This window comes from Cavia porcellus, unplaced genomic scaffold, assembly GCF_034190915.1.
Source record: "Cavia porcellus strain 051 isolate PalLab524CR breed Dunkin Hartley unplaced genomic scaffold, mCavPor4.1 scaffold_21, whole genome shotgun sequence".
NCBI lineage: Eukaryota > Metazoa > Chordata > Mammalia > Rodentia > Caviidae > Cavia > Cavia porcellus.
Genome location: NW_026947504.1, coordinates 19,124,832 through 19,142,577, shown reverse-complemented (window position 1 = coordinate 19,142,577; position 17,746 = coordinate 19,124,832). Strand labels below are relative to the sequence as shown.

General features: G+C 39.8%; 1 protein-coding gene and 1 long non-coding RNA gene across 6 annotated transcripts in view; one reads left to right on the top strand and one right to left on the bottom strand.

Annotated features, from left to right (window-relative positions):
- The window catches only part of LOC134471932 (uncharacterized), a 44,521-nt gene extending 40,804 nt beyond the window's left edge, over positions 1–3,717 (bottom strand). The window contains exon 1 of one of the 5 annotated variants that reach the window (XR_010041688.1): positions 2,969–3,717. This is a non-coding gene — a long non-coding RNA (uncharacterized LOC134471932). The remainder of the gene's footprint in view (positions 1–2,968) is intronic. The other 4 variants (XR_010041687.1, XR_010041686.1, XR_010041684.1 and 1 more) reach the window with 4 other exon arrangements.
- The window catches only part of Chsy3 (chondroitin sulfate synthase 3), a 266,079-nt gene continuing 250,166 nt past the window's right edge, over positions 1,834–17,746 (top strand). Inside the window, exons 1-2 of the mRNA XM_003477215.4 lie at positions 1,834–3,020; positions 5,532–5,815. Of these exons, the coding sequence (XP_003477263.3) occupies positions 2,219–3,020; positions 5,532–5,815 (1,086 nt within the window). The 5' untranslated portion in view covers positions 1,834–2,218. The remainder of the gene's footprint in view (positions 3,021–5,531; positions 5,816–17,746) is intronic.

The following is a 17,746-nucleotide window of genomic DNA, read 5'->3' as shown; positions in this document are numbered from 1 at the left end:
AGAATGGAGCCCAGATGGCTATTGCTGGGCAGCCTATGCTGGCCTGTAGGTGAACTCTTTGTTCTTCACCATGTATAGTAAAAATCTTCTGGCAGCACCTAACCACATGGGGCTTTTTAAGTAAAAACAAATTAAATTTGAAAATCCATTTCTTCACTCATGCTTGACACATTTTAGGTGCTCAATAATTGCATGTGGCTAGTGGCTCCCTTATTGAACAGTGATAAAGACTATTTCCTTTATAGGAGATGCTCTTTTGGGCAACACTGCCCTAGATGACTGAAATGTTCTGGGAAAGACATACTTTTAAGTCACAGAGGCCTTTTTGTTTGACTGATTTTGCATTCTAACTAAAATCCAACAACTCTGAGAAACAGTCCAATAATGTGTACTCCCATGTGTCTCTGGGCAAGGCCTAGACATGGAAAAGGAGTTTCATTGTCCAGCAGATGAAGCATTTAGTCAGACATGTTCCTGCGCAGCCAGTGTGGAAAGAACCGCTCCTCCCAGGGCTCCGGGCAGCCCTGCTGTTCCAGGGCCTCTGCCAGCACCTTGCTGAATCCAGCTATGATGTCCAATGCCATTCAATACCATCTTTTTGAGCTTGATGTAGAAAGCAGAAGACGGAAATGTGCCCAGGAGGAAAAGGCTTGGGTTACCACTTGCACCCCAGTCTATACTTAGACGTACAACCTTTAAATGAAATTTTTGAAAGTTTTCTTCTTCCAAATGCCACACTTGGGTTGGTCTTTTATTCACAAAGCAACTAGTGCAAAATTATTCTATCCAAAATAATTTAACTTTTTTGATATTCTGTTGCTGAAAAATTTCTTTCCTCTTCTGAAATGTAAAATGTCTGGTGCTACTGTCTTAGAATACACTTGGTAGACAAGAATAAGGACTATCTTCCTTTTCTTTTCAGATCACAGCCATTTATTTAAGCACTCCCTCAGTCTGGGGTGTGATGGTCTTTGCCCACAGTCACCCACCATGCTGCAGGCACACTAAGCTATTCAGGACTGAAAACAGGTCGTTGTTCTTACCTTTGCGCCCAGACCACCAGGAGGGGAGCTGAGACAGCCCCTTGGTAGCCCCACATTTTCCAACTCTACAGGTGAGGAACTCTTTACGCTATTTGGGGAACGACCCCCCCCCCCCATCAACCCCAGCCTTTCAGAAAGGCATTTCTGATCCCTTCCTCTGGATTTCCTTAAGAGATACCTAGCTAGAGCAACGTCCAGTGAATTTGGGGAGGATGTCAGATACTGACAGCAATAGGGCCATGAGGCTGGGGCAGATGTTTGATCTGCTGATTTGAGAGGGGACAGAGAAAGCAACGAGCAGCAGCTGTGAGTTTAACATCAAAGGGACGAAAACCGCGAAAGTGGCCCAGGGGATGACCCGGGCAGGGACAGAACGGGAACGGGTCAATGTCCTGACGGCACTGGACTGGCCGCGGCTGTGGAAGGAGAGTACAGAAGCGCGATCGCGCTTGCAGGGAGCTCGGCTCCATCTCCGCGGGTGGGGACGGCGGCGGGGCCACGGCGCGCAGGGGCGGGGACCGGACCGGACGGGACGTGCACAGGGACTGGACGGGACGGGGCGGGAACTGGGACGGAATCAGAACGGGGAGGAGGGACGGGGTTGGGGGGCGGCCCTGGAAGCCGGAGGCGGCCGGCCCGCAGCGTTTCCTTCCGGAGAGAGGCCGGCTCCGGATCGGGTGCGCACGGGGTACCCCGAGGCCCGCGTTCCCCCTGCTCGTGGCCGCGGCGCTCGTGGCTCCTCCCTCGGGCCGCTCCGGAGCCCGGGGCGGGGCGCGGGGGGCGGGAGCGAGGGCGGGAGTGGCGGAGGGAGGGACCAGGCGCGCCAGTGACAGGGTGGCAGCCTAGGCGCGGACGCGCTGCCACCGCCGCCGCCGCCGCTGCTCCTCCTCCCAGTGCTGCAGCTCCGATCGCCGCCGCCGCCGCTTCCACCGCCGCTGCCGGGAGAAGTTTCTCTGCCGGCCCGGAGCGCCGCGAAGAGCTCGGCCGGCAGCTGCACCCGGCGGGCGAGGTGCGGCGAGCGCTGCCACCCTGAGCCGGCGGAGGCGCCCGAGCGGCTGGGCTGCTGTCTGGGCTGGGGGCGCGGGGCGGAGGAGGGGACCTGGGCAGTGGGGCGAGCTCGGGACCCGCGGCAGCTCCGAGGCCGCTCAGCGAGGTCCGCGCCCCGCGCAGCTGCGATGGCCGTGCGCTCTCGCCGCCCGTGGATGAGCGTGGCGCTGGGGCTGGTACTGGGCTTCACCGCCGCGTCCTGGCTCATCGCCCCCCGGGTGGCCGAGCTGAGCGAGAGGAAGAGACGCGGCTCCAGCCTGTGCTCCTACTACGGCCGCTCCGCCGCTGGCCCCGGCGCGCAGCAGCCGCTCCCCCAGCCCCAGTCCCGGCCGCGGCAGGAGCGGTCTCCGTCCCCCGCGCGCCAGGAGCTCCAGGGGCAGCAGCTGCCCAAAGCGGCCCCAGGAGTTAGCAGTTTTTGGAACAGTCCCTGGCAGCAGCCACCTCCGCTGCCGCAGCGGCGGCGAGGACTGGAACCCGAAGGTGCAACGGGGCTTTTGGGCGCTCCAGCAGCAGAAGGCGACCCTGAGGAGGAGGACGGGGGCGCGGTTGGCCAGCAGAGGGGTGGCCGTCCCGGGAGTAGCCACAACGGCAGCGGGGACGGGGGCGCCACCGACGCGAGCACCAGACCCCGGGACTTCCTGTACGTGGGGGTGATGACCGCGCAGAAGTACCTGGGCAGCCGCGCGCTGGCGGCGCAGCGGACCTGGGCGCGCTTCATCCCTGGCCGCGTGGAGTTCTTTTCCAGCCAGCAGCCCCCCAACTCCGGGCTCGACCAGCCTCCGCCACCCCTACCTGTCATCGCGCTGCCGGGGGTGGATGACTCCTACCCTCCCCAGAAAAAGTCCTTCATGATGATCAAGTATATGCACGACCATTACCTGGACAAGTACGAGTGGTTCATGCGCGCCGACGACGATGTCTACATCAAAGGTGACCTCCCACGGCCTGCTGTCTACCTGCCCACCTCCCCGTTCCTTTTTCCGCTACCAGCCTCAGCCCCTGCCCAGCCCCTGCCCAGCTCCCCAGCGGCATCTCTGCCCGCACGTGCTCCGCGGTCTGCCGACCCCACCCCTCGCACCCGCCCACCATTGCTCTGCATCCTGCACCTTTTCTGCCATCTGAACCCTCCTCATACCTGCCCAGCTTTATTCGCCCTGCTCACTCTCCACTCTCCTTTCTGTCCACCGCGTGTCCCCGCTCTTTGCCCTGTGAGGTAGATGAGGAAAGGAGTCTTAGAGTTATACCAAAAGCCATTCCCATTTTGCCCTCCTCTGAAAGCCCCGGTAGTGATAGTTTCTTAAATGGGTTCAGAGGGGCGTGTCCTCAGAGATGAAAAGCGAGCCAGTCTGGAGACACAGTGTTCTGGCTTTAGTCCTCCGGTCTTTTGTTTCAGCTGATCCGCCACCGTTTGTGTGCTGTTGAGACTGAAGGGTCGTTTTCTGTGTCACAGACCATTCCCTGTCCCTAGCCTTTCCTTTTGCCTAACTTGTCGCACACGGAATCCATGAGCATCCCCAGCTGCTCTAGCGCGCTGCTTCTCGCAGCCACCACGGTGCAGCAGCGAGCCGTCCTCCAGCCTCGCCAGCTCGCACTAAAACCCGGAGGGAATGCGTGCACTGTTAGGTGGGAAGCGCCCCTTCGAGTTACCTAGGTGTTGGGAGCTCCAAACTGTTGGTGCACACCCTGGAACAGATCCTTTCCGGTGTGTCTAGGTGGCCCTAGCGGGGACAGCAGAGGGGGAGATTCCTTGCCAGAGCCACACGCAGCCCCAGCTTGAGAAAACTTTGCCAGTTTTAAAGGAGGCGCGGCCTTTCACTCAGAGGATGGGCAAGCTGGCAAGAGAATTTCTAAACTCAGGGGATAGAAGCTCCTAAAAAAAAGAGTACATCTTTTTAGTCCAGACAGTTGCGGAGGTGGTGGTGGTGGTGGGGTGGTGCAAGGAACTAACAGCCTTGCACTGAGCAGAGGTTTCTCTGTGCTTTCCACGTTGCCATAGTTGTGTGTGGGGGGGGCAGTTGTTCCTTATTTTATGCCTCTTTGTATGTACCTTGGTGCTTTCTCCTGATCCAAGTAGTATCTTTGTGGTGCGAGAAGAAACAGACAACTCTGTGGGCCTGTCCTGGAAAAAGTTGCTAATAGAACGTTAATAAATCGATAGTTTCTCTATTGGTGTTGGGAAGAGGAAAATCATTGTAGTTCTTGTTGGGATAGGAAATATTGATAACTGGATACAAAAATAAAGAATGGTGTCTTATAATCGCATTTCTGAAACGTATTACTGGTATCAATTCAGAGAAAAATGCTTCCTCCAAAAGTGCCATGTTCCTTGAGTTAATTTGACTTTTACTTTTATGCTTGTGGGAGTTACACTCCTGGGAGTAAACTGCTGGTCTTGTCTCTCACTAAAATCAGAAAGGTTTCCTGGAAGAAGTGCTGCACTTTGCTGAAGATTTCTAGGAGGCCTTAGCATCCCCTGCTTAGGTCCTTTGCTTTCGTGCTTTGGAAGATTATCCTTCAGAACTTTGAAATGCCACGTTCTTCCTGTTTCTATTAAGAATGAGATGTCTTCTTCATTAAGAACACTGAGCTCCAGGTTCAGCCTTGGGGTCCAGATAGTACAGATGCCTTGCTCATCAGAAATGACAGGCAGGACGCTGACTGAGATGTGAAGGTGACCCAACTTATTCTGGTCTATCATTGATTGATATATATATATATATATATATATATATATATATATATATATGGTAAGCATTTGATATATATGTATCAGAATGATATATCAGAATAAGTAGTAAAACGCAAATGCTTTTGAGATGTTTTAGCTACAAAATTTTATTTTAAGAGTATTTTCCTGATGAATTTACTAGCTGTAAGTGGCACCAGTCACACTATTGCATTTCTAACAAATCTTTATTTTTTTCTGAAATGACAACTCCCCAAGTTAAATTTCAAGATAAATTTCATTTGGGCATTTCCCCAAAGTGTGTGGGTCACATGTGATTTAATTTTAGTTGATGGCAAAACATTGAAGTGACTCAATTATGAGGAAAAAATTATTTACTGGCTATCAACATCTGCCAAAATCATACCAAATATCAATACTTGATACTATTTTATACTTTCGGCAATTTTTTACTGCAAATGTAGAAACCTGTCTTTTTCATCTTACCATTAGTTCATCTTTTTACTGAAAAACATGATTGTTAGATTTGCTAGTTTATGGTGACTTTGACCAAGAGTGGATAAAATTTTACAGATTTAATTAACAACTGTAAATTAATGCTTTTACTGTGATAGAATATTCTGAGAAGTTTCTCTTCCTTCCAGCTGTATAAAACGAATGTTGAGTTTAATGACACTCTGAAGTTACATCTCCTACGCTGTATGTTTTAAATAATCGTGAAACACCAGTAGTGATGATTGCCTTTCTCTTTGTAGGTGATAAGTTAGAAGAGTTTCTTAGATCCTTGAATAGCAGCAAGCCTCTGTACCTGGGACAGACGGGCCTGGGCAATATCGAAGAACTTGGGAAGCTAGGACTGGAGCCTGGGGAGAACTTCTGTATGGGGGGACCTGGCATGATCTTCAGTCGAGAAGTACTCAGAAGAATGGTGCCTCATATTGGTGAATGCCTCAGAGAAATGTACACAACTCACGAGGACGTGGAGGTGGGAAGATGTGTTCGCCGCTTTGGTGGGACTCAGTGTGTCTGGTCTTATGAGGTAAGTCTTGAGCTGTGATGACAGTGTTCAGATGTGGCAGGTACAGACCACTTCATGTCTCTATCTTTGCTTGAAGGTGATAGTTTTTATGTGCTCAAAAGAGATGACAGGAGATTGTTTTTTTTTTTTTTTTTAATTTCAACTAAACGCTGTCTAAGGCTCTGGCATTAGCATGATCTCTAACTTAGGGCAGCAGTCCAGACAGGTGGCCACATCTCTGGAGCTTTGCTTTGTTGGTATTTTTTAAAGTTGCATGTGTATCCATATTCTATTTGTAGCAAGAGGATTAATTTTATTTCCTTTATTGCAGCTTTCTTTTATCATTTAGTACTTCTGTTGTTTGCTTGGTTGGTTACATATATGACTACATCTGTCGTTTTCAAATGGCTCAAATCTGAAGTTTCATTGGATATTTTTAAGGGAGAAATTTAACTTATGTTTAAAAGCATAGAAAGCTTAACTAAGGATGTTTTACGTACTGGTTTATTCACAACATCTTTTTTTTTTTTATTCACAACATCTTATCCACACTATTTGATAATTTGTTGAAACTAAAATTTGTTGGATCTCTAAGATACATATGGAAAAGTGTTGTGACAGTGTCATTTAATTGCTTAGTAGTTTAACTGGCTCCCTAAACTTTTTAAACGTATATCCTTTGCTAGTTTTTGAACACCAAACATTCCTTAAAGTATCTGAGTTATAAATTGTTATGATATTGCAGCAATTATTCTAGGAGGTACTTTGACATTATTTTCTTCCTTTAGAAATTGGTTTTGAAATGGAATAGAATTTTACTTAAAATATTTGATTTCCAAATAGATGAGCCTAGTAAAAATAGATTTAACATTTAATTTGCATATTGCAGTTTTCAGTATAGTGTGGTGTTCAGGTGTCTGGAGTTTTGATATGATGTTAGCTACTCACTAAATATCATTGCAAATTATACTTTAACTCATTTGCTTACTGCTTCAAATATTTCATGTCACTTATACAGAGTTACTGCTTTCTGAAAATACGTTCCCTGTGAAGTCTCTGTACCTCAAAGTCACACAATTCCGTTTATTTTTCTCATAGAAGTATAATGTCACTTTAATTATTTGTAACTTTTATTTAGAGTCTTTGTGGTACTTACATCAGGAAAGTATTACAGGGAAGTATTTTCTACATTTATTACAGAATGTGAAAATTATTGATAACTAGTTATTTGTAGTATGTAGTATGTAAATTAAATCTTAAATATTTAACTCCTTTTGATGTTACAATAATAAATTTCTTTTACAAAAGTATTCTACAAGTATACATCAGAATAAAGAATGACATAAAACAATTTAAAGATAAATAGTTTAGAATAAGCTAAATATTTAACTTAAATATTCACTAATATAAAACAATTTGAAATACAAAATAAATATATATAATGAGGGAGACACATTCAACTATTTTTTGTTTATGTGAAGACATTTACTCTGACTGGATGCTAAAGACTAATTTGTAACTGATAATAAAGATTATTATCATAATGTATTGTCTTAACATCATTTATTAAGTTTTTAACAAACCATATGTTTAAATGTCCCTCCCACCAAGTTTTCACTGATTCTTCTATGAACATCAGGCATCCATTTACTAGTCATCGATGTGTACTGATATTCCAGGATAGTAAAATATTTTCACATGAGCATCCAGCATCAACAGTGATTTAATATTTTACATATAAAATAGGTTACACTGCATCTCCACCATGGTGAGGTCCTCATTTCAATCCCACATACATTAAAATAAAATAAAAACAATCAAATAAGAATATAAACACTTGTTCTATTTTAAAGAAAGAGAAATTTTTATAGATATATATCCTTTCTGTTAGAATAATTGGCATTTTAGACCTTTATTTTAACTGATTTTGAGAAAAAAAAAGTTAAGTTTTAATAGAGTGTAATTTAGTGAACCCTATAGTTTCAATAACTTTTTAGAAACATTTAGATTTAGAGGATACTTTTTCATCACTGGCTTTAGAATCATAGTAAAACAAATTTCACCAGTGTTTCTCAGCATTAGAAAATATCTTGCAGAGGAGGACTGTCACAGAATGTTGACTTGATGTCTTGCTAAGCTTATTACATAGAATTTATATCGTCTAGAAATGCAGATCTTCAAAGGTCATTTAAACATTATTGATTTTAAAAGAAGCGTTGATTTGATCCTAATACAAAAATTAAAAGAAATGGTGGCAAATTTCATTACCAAAAAATGTATTACAGAAACTGTTAATAAAACTACAAAATTACATGTATATAGAAATTATATCTAGATCTTTAAATACTAGGGTGTCTGTGTTTCCTGAAACATTTGAGTAGGTAAATTGGACATGAGCAGCTTGGATCAGCTGGGCAAATGAGGGTGTGGCCTATACAAATTTATTAGCTTCTTGTTTGGATTTTAGACTAGCTGAAATGATATCATATGTCTCATTGTTCACACCATGTCGAAACATCAGTCTTCTCCACTTTGGTCTGGGATCTTCCACATAGGTGAAATTTCGTATTTGGCCCTAGTAAAAGTTATGATATTAAAACTTTATTGTGTTTCCATATTTCTTTAAAAAGAACTGTCATGATAGAATTTTCTTAAGATTTTAAATTGCAAATTACATGTTAAGCATTAATTCAACCGAAAGCTCCTTTGTAGTAGTGTCTGCTTCATAAATTTTGGAAAAGATGAAATGAAATGTGAAGTGACCCATACAATGTCTTTAATACAGTATTTAGTACAAAGTAGATATTATTATTGTCCTAATGCTATGGAGATTGTATACGAGTATATAACTTGGACTCATACATTTTACTTAGTTATTGGTAATGATAATTCATCTATTTTAAAAGGGCCAAACTAAAAGTAAATTTTCAGTTAGTGATTCAAAGTTTGCTTATTTTTGGCAAAGAATAAGAAACTGGAATGTTTGAGCATTTTAGAGACATGAAGAACACAACACTGGTAAAACTTTACTATGAAATATGCATGTCTGTTTTTAAAAATACATCACAAATATTTTCTTCAATTTGTTCATGTAATATTAAATAACTGGCTCTTAAGGAAACTGTGAAAAATTGTATTTAATAGGTCATGATTTAATATGCATATTAAGAGAATTCCAAATATGTCAGGCTATATCTCCTAAAAGAAAAAATATTTCTATGTAGATTTCTAGACTCATTGCCAGAACAGTGGCTCAGTCTTGAGAGTTTTTCTTGGACCCTTGGCAGGAAAAGATACTGCATACTGTAGGCAGCTCAAAAGAACACCCAGAAGTTTGTCGTCTGCAGCAATTAGAATCGCTGGATGTTCCTCAGGGCTTCGAGACAATCATGTGTAACTTCAGTCCTTCAGGATGGTAAAGTCGTGGCCATCTGGGCAAACACATCTCATCTGTTGGCCTCTTGCTGTTTCTCTGTGGCTTCTTCTTTTTCCTCTTTTCCTTTGTCTTTAATGATACCTGGAATGAATTACCTGTGCATCTTGGTAGGTACTTCAGGTGCTCAGCAAATTAATGTGTTGGTGACAGGCCAGTGCCAATACCCTGGTATTACAATCTCTCGTACCCAGATCACGTTAGAGCCCTAAATGGGATGGCCTCTGCTGAAAAAAAATTCCAGTGAGCCTCAGAGAGATTGGATCTCTGTGCCTGGGGGCAATGAAGAATCTGAATTAAGATTCTCCATTCCCCATCTGGGATTGAAACAACCAGTTTTTAAGGCCATGTGGGAAATGTTAATAATCAACAGACTGCATGGGTTGCTGTTATACTCAAATATACCTCAGATTTTTTAAGGAAAGATTACTAACTGAAGCATGTTCATGAAAAAATAAGTCATTGAGTTCTAGTTACTCTCTGAATGATAGGATTTATTCTCATTTCTTGTTGGCTCAGATCACATTTTTGGTTAACATCCTCTTAGTTACTGTTCTTCTAGACCTGCAATCTGGCAATTTAGGAGCTGTATATGGTTATCAAATACTGTTTGGCACACAGTGATTTAACTGTTTGTTTTTGTGTTTTGATTCTTTGGCAGAGACAAGCAGTCTTCAGTTTCCTTCATATCCTATGCACATCAGATTTTCATTGCGTATTTATTTTAACTGTCTGCCTCAGGCAGGCACAAAAGTTTTGATTATTTTTTTTTGAGCTAGATAATCCAGATAATGTTGCAAATTTCATGAAAATTTCCTCTGTAAGATGAAATCACTTTCCAGTGTGAATGAAATGTGCTTCTTAAATATCTTACAGAAGAATTTAAATTAATATTTTTCAAATTTGGCATTTGAATCTGTGTATCATATATTATGGTTACATTTTATTATAAATATGTATTGTTAGCAAATTAGAATTTGTTTTTAACTATTTAGAATGTTTGTGGGTTCATGTCTATAATTCATATTAGTAGAATTGAGAGTTTTGTTTTTATTAAGATCATTTATGCTCAAGCATTAAAATAATGTGAATTCCAATGGTCTCTCTCCCTGTGGGTTTCATATTTCATCTGTCAGAGAATCATTTTGAGACAAGTATGTATTTTCCATTTTTGTGTTTGTACTAAATGGACCCAAAGAGTATACGTTTATTTATTGCATTCAGCTAAATGTTCTTTAAGAAAAATACAGTGTCCTCTGTTGGTAAAAATTTTTCTGTGGTTTTACAAAACCATTTCCTGTAACTAAACAGATTTTTATTCTGAGACTTAAGGAATAGACTTAACTTCACATCACTGTGTTTTATTTTAAATCTTGGCCCACTGAAATTATATCCATTCCAGTAAATTCCATTTTCACAACAGGCTATGTACTGAGAGTGTTTCCCTGGACTTATAAATAATAACACACACCTACGCCTTCAGTAATTAGACTGTACATAAGTTCTTTAAATATATCTGTCAAGCTTGAAATATCTATATGGTTTTTATAGGGCTGTTGTATATCTTCTTAGCTTCTAGCTCTTTTTGTAAACTTTTCTACTTTCTAATTGCTTTATAACAAGGTGGTTTATGCTCCAAAAAGTATATTAATATATGTGGTTAAGTGTAAGATGAAGACTTTGATTTAAATTTCAGGCCTTCAGAAAATGTTTTCTTGATTTGACTCAGTCACAATTTGATTTTTAACATCACTAAAAGCAGTAACCTTCTCACACCTACGCTTTCCACCCCCGTCCCACTTGTCAGATGAAATCATCCAGCTTTGATTTTATAAAATTTCTGTCCTGCCACACTTTTCTGCATTTTACAAAATAAAATTATACTCTAAGCTGATGGAAAAGCACAGTGAAGTCTCTGCATATTTGTAATGCCAGCTACTTAATTTTTATTCATAACTGATGCCTTACCATCTGAATAATAGCAATCTGCTTTCCAAGAAGATGATTTCCAACAGTTATAAAATTAACTTGGAAAAATACTGCCACACAGTTTAAAATAAACTCCATGATAACTTACACATATTACTTTAAGAACTGCATATTTCCCCTCTGTATTAGATCACACTGAAAAAAATTAGACATTTTGTTTAACAAAGTTCATTACAATTAGAAAAATAAAACCCAATATCTTGAATTGTAAGTCTTTGATGTTACTCAGTAATGAGAAAATTCTAAGTAAATGAAAATTTGAGGGGTTGCTTTTCCTGGCAATTCTGGTGTTTTCTTTATTTCCTGTCTAACCATTAAACAACAATCCAGTTGAGGGTTAACCATATGCACAGTCATTTGGGTTATGATATGTATTTAAGGTTACTTTATCTTTGACATGTGTTAGGTATAGTATAGGAAGTACAAGTTTTTACATTTACTGAATGAAAATATAATTTTTTAAAACTTTAAAGCACTATTTTAGAACTAGTAATTGAATGAAATAAGTTTCTTAAGTTTTTGAGATTCCAAAATCTTCGATTACCATTTGTAATTTTGGAAACTGTCTTTCATTCTTTATAGTCAGTTGCATCTAAGATTTATATTATTCCCTTTGCTTTTATTCATTTTTATTATAAAACTATTTATTTACAGGGGCCTTATATACCCCCCAAGAGGTGGTTTAAATGAGTGTTATTAAAAATAATATATAATAAAATTAAAACTAAGTGTGACAAAATCAGAAGACAATGAAAATATACAGAAAAATGTGACTAAAACCATAGCAGATAAGATTGAACTCTTATTTTCTTAACATGAAATAAAACCCTAGCATATCAAATTGAAAAAAACCCCTGTAGAACAAGAAGGGTTCTGTGTGATGTAGCAGATCATGTCTTCAGTACATTTGTAACATGTAAAAAATTTGGTTCATTTGGATGTTTCCATAATGTAAATCAGCGCTACAACACCAAAGGACAATTCTGGAAAAAAGGATTCAATGTGGAAACACATTATCGTCAAGTAAACATTGCTTGGTACATTGCTTGATTTTATTTTAAAAGTTAGACTACTTGCCAGAGAATACTCCATGGCTAATGCCATGGTTTGTGTCTGAATGTCTCCTTAAAGTCTCATGCAGTCATGGGGGCAGGCTTCTAGAATCTGTGATTGATCAATGCTCCAATGCTGGGATTATGGGTGTGAGTGCAACACCCAGCCCAGGAAAGAAAGAGTCATTTCTCTGTGTTCTTTCATTTTTGCTCTGGTTGTTTTGCTACGTTGAGCTATTGCCCTCTACCATGCCACCCTGCCTTAGACCCAGCAGATTATGGACTGAGACCTCCACAAACTGTGAGCTAAATGAATCTGTCCTTCCTTAATTCTCAGCCTGAGGTATTTCATCCCAGCAATGAATAAAAGTGACTAAGATGGCTATCATTCAAATATTTTGTTCCTGTTGGCCAGCAAGAACTTTGAACTATGTATGTTCATTATGGAGTGAGAACTCAAAGTGGAACTCATATGTGGAAGTAAAGGAAAGATCTGTGGTTGCACTTTGCTAATCAGGGGAATATAGAGCTACAGGTAGAGGAACACTGCCAGAAGAAGACTGGGATCGACAGCCCACCGTGGGGGTGCAGGAGGGGCCCAGGAGAATTCCACACAACTTTCCTAGTGTTTCCAAATAGGGCACACAGATACTGAATGAACTTTTAGAATGTCAGTTTACTTTTATAAATGGTAATTTAATTTTATGACAAAATTTACATGAGCAAAATATAAAATATCAACCCTTTATGAATATGCTTTAGTGATCTAATATTTTATTATATAGGAATAAATTGTGTGAAAGAAAGATATTTAATAAAATATATTTAGCTTCCTGCCTCAGAATGAAGTCCTCTGACTGTTTACATAGCCAGCTGATTGAATTTATTGAAATATATTTGTGGAGCCCTTTCTACGAGCACTGAGCAGCCTGCAGGCCTCCCTCCCCTGTCCTGGAACACACGGGGAGAAATCAGACTTCTGACCATTCCCTTGCTTTTAGATGGACTGGGATTCGCTTCCTAGATATACCTCTAATTTTTTTTTTTTTAATTAGTTTAAACCATGAAATCTCTAGTTGGGTTTGAAAGTAATCTCAAAACTGGGCTAAAATTATACTCATTTCACTTTTCTTGATTTCCTTAGTTCACTTCTTTTCTGTTGTTTGCATTACTATCCCTTGAGAAAAATAAAGGCATTCAGGTAATTTTAATGCATAGCAATGTATTTCATTCCTGCTGCATATGAGGACTCACTAGGATATTACTCTTTAATTAGCTCCGGAGCTAGGCTATCTGGATTAAAGACCCACTCACTAGCTGTACTGCTTAAGACAAGTTATTTAGCCCATCTGTGCCTTAGTTTCCTCATCTACTACCTGGGTTTAATAGTCAGTACTTAGTGCATGGCACTGTTGTGAGGATGGACTGAGTCAGTGTGCATAGCAGCATTCCGAGTGCCGCCAGCAGGGTTTAGTATTCTACAGCTGCCTCCTATTTTATAGGAGCAGGCTAGCAAAAAAATAGTGCCAAAGTTAAAGAGCCTTTGTGGGGAATGAAAAGGTAAATAGACTGGCAGTGCTGAGTACCACACGGTGTGCAGCAAGCCATGCAGAGTGTTAACTATCCATATTTTTCTAATTTTAATTTTACATTTTTTTCCCCTGTAGGAATGAGGTAATATTGACTAGAAAGGATTTAATTTTTATTTCTTTTGGCCATACGTGCTTTGCTGTAGTAGGGAAAGTGTTGATTCAGGGATTCTTAATCCTAACCGCGCAGCGCAATCTCCTGGGAGACTCTGACAATATTCTGATGCTGGATCCTGCCTCTTAGCCATTATAGCTGAATCTTTTGTGAATGATGCCAGCAGCATGAAAATTGTTTAAAATTTCCAGAGTAATTTTTTGTAACTACTGGGTTCAGATCGTAAATGTCAAAAATATATTTTAAAATTAGTTTTTATATTTATATGCTCATTTCATTTTAAAATTATTTGTTTAAAATTGTTTGTTTTGTTTTGTATGTGGGGAGTTCTAGGAGAGAAATCAGTATTTCTGCATTTCTATTATTATCTGTTACAAAAGATAGGCATCACACTTTAAGATAATGGACATAGAATCACCACTCACAACTTTATGCTTTCTCGTGGTCTGATTTTATAATTCAGGTATCATTTTATTTTGTAAATGTCAAAGTGAATTTTAAAACATTCTTAGATTTCTTTTACTTATTTAAGATATAAGGTATGTTAGCTGTTTTTATTATCAACTGATTCTTTTGCGGGGGGGGGGGGTAATGGGAATTGAACTCAGAACCTTGTGCTTGCCAGGCAGGTGCCTTGCTACTGAGCTTCATCCCTGGCCTTTCCTGTTTTTAGTATATTTTCATAATGCATAGTAAAAGTTCTTAAAAGGCAGAATGTTTTCAATGATTTGATTGCCCTAATGGTGACTTGTTGAATTGAAGTTCGAAAAGGATTCAGAGTATTTTGTTTGGTTACTTGCAGGACTGATGCTTTTCCAAACTGTTATGTTTATATTTACTTATTTGTTTGCTTATATTTTTATTTTTGGAGTTGAACTTGGAATTGAACCTAAGGAATTGAACATGGAGCTATATCCTCAGTCCTTTTTAATTTTTAGTTTTTGAGACAAGGTCTCACTGAGTTGCTAAGTTGTCCAGGCTGGACTCAAACTTGTACTCCTGCCTCGGTCTCAGAGTACTGGGCTTACAGGTATGGTACACCATGCCAGCTGGCTTTTTTATATTAAAAAATTTCAATAAGTAGCATTAATTTTATCCAGTCACTGTCAATCAATATTTTATGTCCACTGATAGAGCTGACTGTTACCCTGGAGAAAATTATAGGCCACGTAAAGGGAAACAATGATCAACAAGAACTAGAAATACATGGATTCTTTTAAACCTAAAATAATATATGGAGGTGTTGCCAGGCAAGGAATGATACACAGGCATGTACAAATGGAAGAATGCTATGATAGAAAGTAATATGTGTGATTTGAGTATATCTTCAGGGAAGAGAAATGAAAAATAAAAGCCATACATAGAATCCAATAATGGAAGGACTTGTTACTGAGCTCAGAGGTATAGGTTATATGCTGTATTTTGGTGATTCTAAGGATCACTTGGGGTGGGTGTGATTAGTCTAGAGAGAAACTCATTGTAGGTATTTCCAATGAACAATTAGGATAGAAATTCAGTTTTTTAGATAATGGGAAGCTTTGAAGAATTTCAGTGAGGTCATCACCATGATCAGATGACCTCTTAATGTTTCTAACTTGGAAAGAGGAGTTGGAGGCCCTAATGCATAGAAATGCTTGATGGCTCTTATTCCATACTCCCAGTGAAGGTTGATTGTTGATAAGCAAAGGGAGAAAAAAAGTGAAAAGATCTAAGGAGAGAACACTGTCAGGGCTAATGATAGATTAGAGGCGTTGGGGTAGAATGGGTAAATTTAAGGTGACATCTAGACTTTGGGTTTGGATGACAATATTCCAAGGTATAGGATACATAGAAAAATAAATTTGGTAATTGATATGTTTCAGGAACTGGCGGTGGGTAAGGAGAATTTCTATTTTGGGTACATTAAATCGCACTCATTATTTATCTATTCAACAAATAACTTATTGATCATCTAAACCTCCCAGAATTCTTCCACATATTGGAGTTTCAGAAGTCAAAAAACATGGACAAAAGTTTCTATTTTATTTTATAGAGTTGAAAAAAATAAGGTCAGGAAGCTTTAAGAATGCGTGGAAGTGGGTGTGCATTTAAATGGGTTGGTTAGGGAGACTCACTGAGGAGATGGTATTGGAGCCATGGAGATATCTGAGGGAGAACATTTCCATGCTGGGGACAGTCCGTGGACAAATCTAAGGAAATGTGATGGCCCAAACTAGCCAGAAGGCAAAGGAAATTAAGGGATTCAGAGAGTAGAAAATATGAGACTGAAAAGGAAGAAGGTTTGGGAATGGGGGCAGGTATTGAGTGTGGCTTTGCAACTTTTTGTAAGAACATTCTAGAAGAAAAATGAAGTTCATGTTACTTGAACAACTTTTGTGGGGATTAGGCTAGTGGGATGGTGTTTCATTGTGAGTCTTATACTGTGTACATGCATTTTTTCTAAGCAAATTTTACTCATTATTCAAGCAGTTACTGTTTAAAAGTCACATAAGAGTTACATCACAAATGGGTTAGTGGTACCTGCCTCTTTACCCAGCTAGCGGGAGGCTGTGTAGGAGGATCACTTAAGTGAGGGTCCCAAACCAACCTGGGCAACAAATTGAAACCCTTAGCTCAAAACACTTAAAATAAATCATGTCAAGCTATAGACTGACAAATTCCAATTTCTTGAAAGTTTGATTTTTAAAAATTGGTCATTTAAAAAAACTACCTAAAATGTAAATTGTATTTAGTGATTTGATCCAATAATATTATTAAATGGTTCAAAACCATAATATCATATAGTGTAGTCTTTCTGATCGTGTCCTGCATCTGCCTTGAGAGGTTTTCTTTCCACTGAGTCTTTTCAACATATTTCCACAGTTTCTTCTGGATATAATACACTTAATTCTATGAGTTAATCTTCTATCAGTACAGTGGTATAGCAGTACTTTTTAATTGGTTATGGAAGTGTGATGAGTACAAAAATTACGAGGGCCAGCATTGTTTTGGGTAGATAGGGTAGCAAGTCAAAGGGCATCAATACCAACAAACTCTAGCTTGCATGTCCATTGCTAAATGAATGAAGAATATTGGGACAAAATTTGCACATAAAAATATGCAGAGTACAAAATTTGACAACTTTCAAAGAGTCAAGCACCAGTTTTATGACAGTACTAGATACCATCCTCACTCTTAAAAAAAATTTATTGCCACCTAGTGTTTCAAAATAACTCAGTTAATTATTTTCAGAGAAGTGCCTTCATTTCTGGGAGGATAAAAAAGGAAATGGACTGTACAACTTCTTGACTCAATATGTAAATTCTCACCTTTTTCAAACTCCTAAATTTTATTCAAAAAATAATTAGTCCTTATAGGTCTTTTTCATTTATTTCAGATTTGTCAAGTATGTGTTAGAAATGATACTTGGCTGGGTTTTGGGACAGGTGAATTCTCTGTCCTTGTGGAATTTATAATCTTATAGCAAGAAGTATAAAGGAGGGCCAGGGGTTTAGCTCAGCGACATAAATGGCTGCCTGGCAAGCGCTAGGACATGAGTTCAACCCTTGGTACCAAAAAATAAAACAAAATAAATGAATAAATAAGCAAACTAGTTAATAAATATGACATCTTTTCTGTGAAAAGTTTTGTAGGTTAGTAAAAAAGAATTCTGTTTTATATCTTAAATTTCAAGTACTTCTACTACAAATACACTTGGAGCATACAACTTAGACTAATTACTTTGTCTTTAAATTAATCATCCTTCATTTCCTACTCTACTGCTTACCTTAGGAT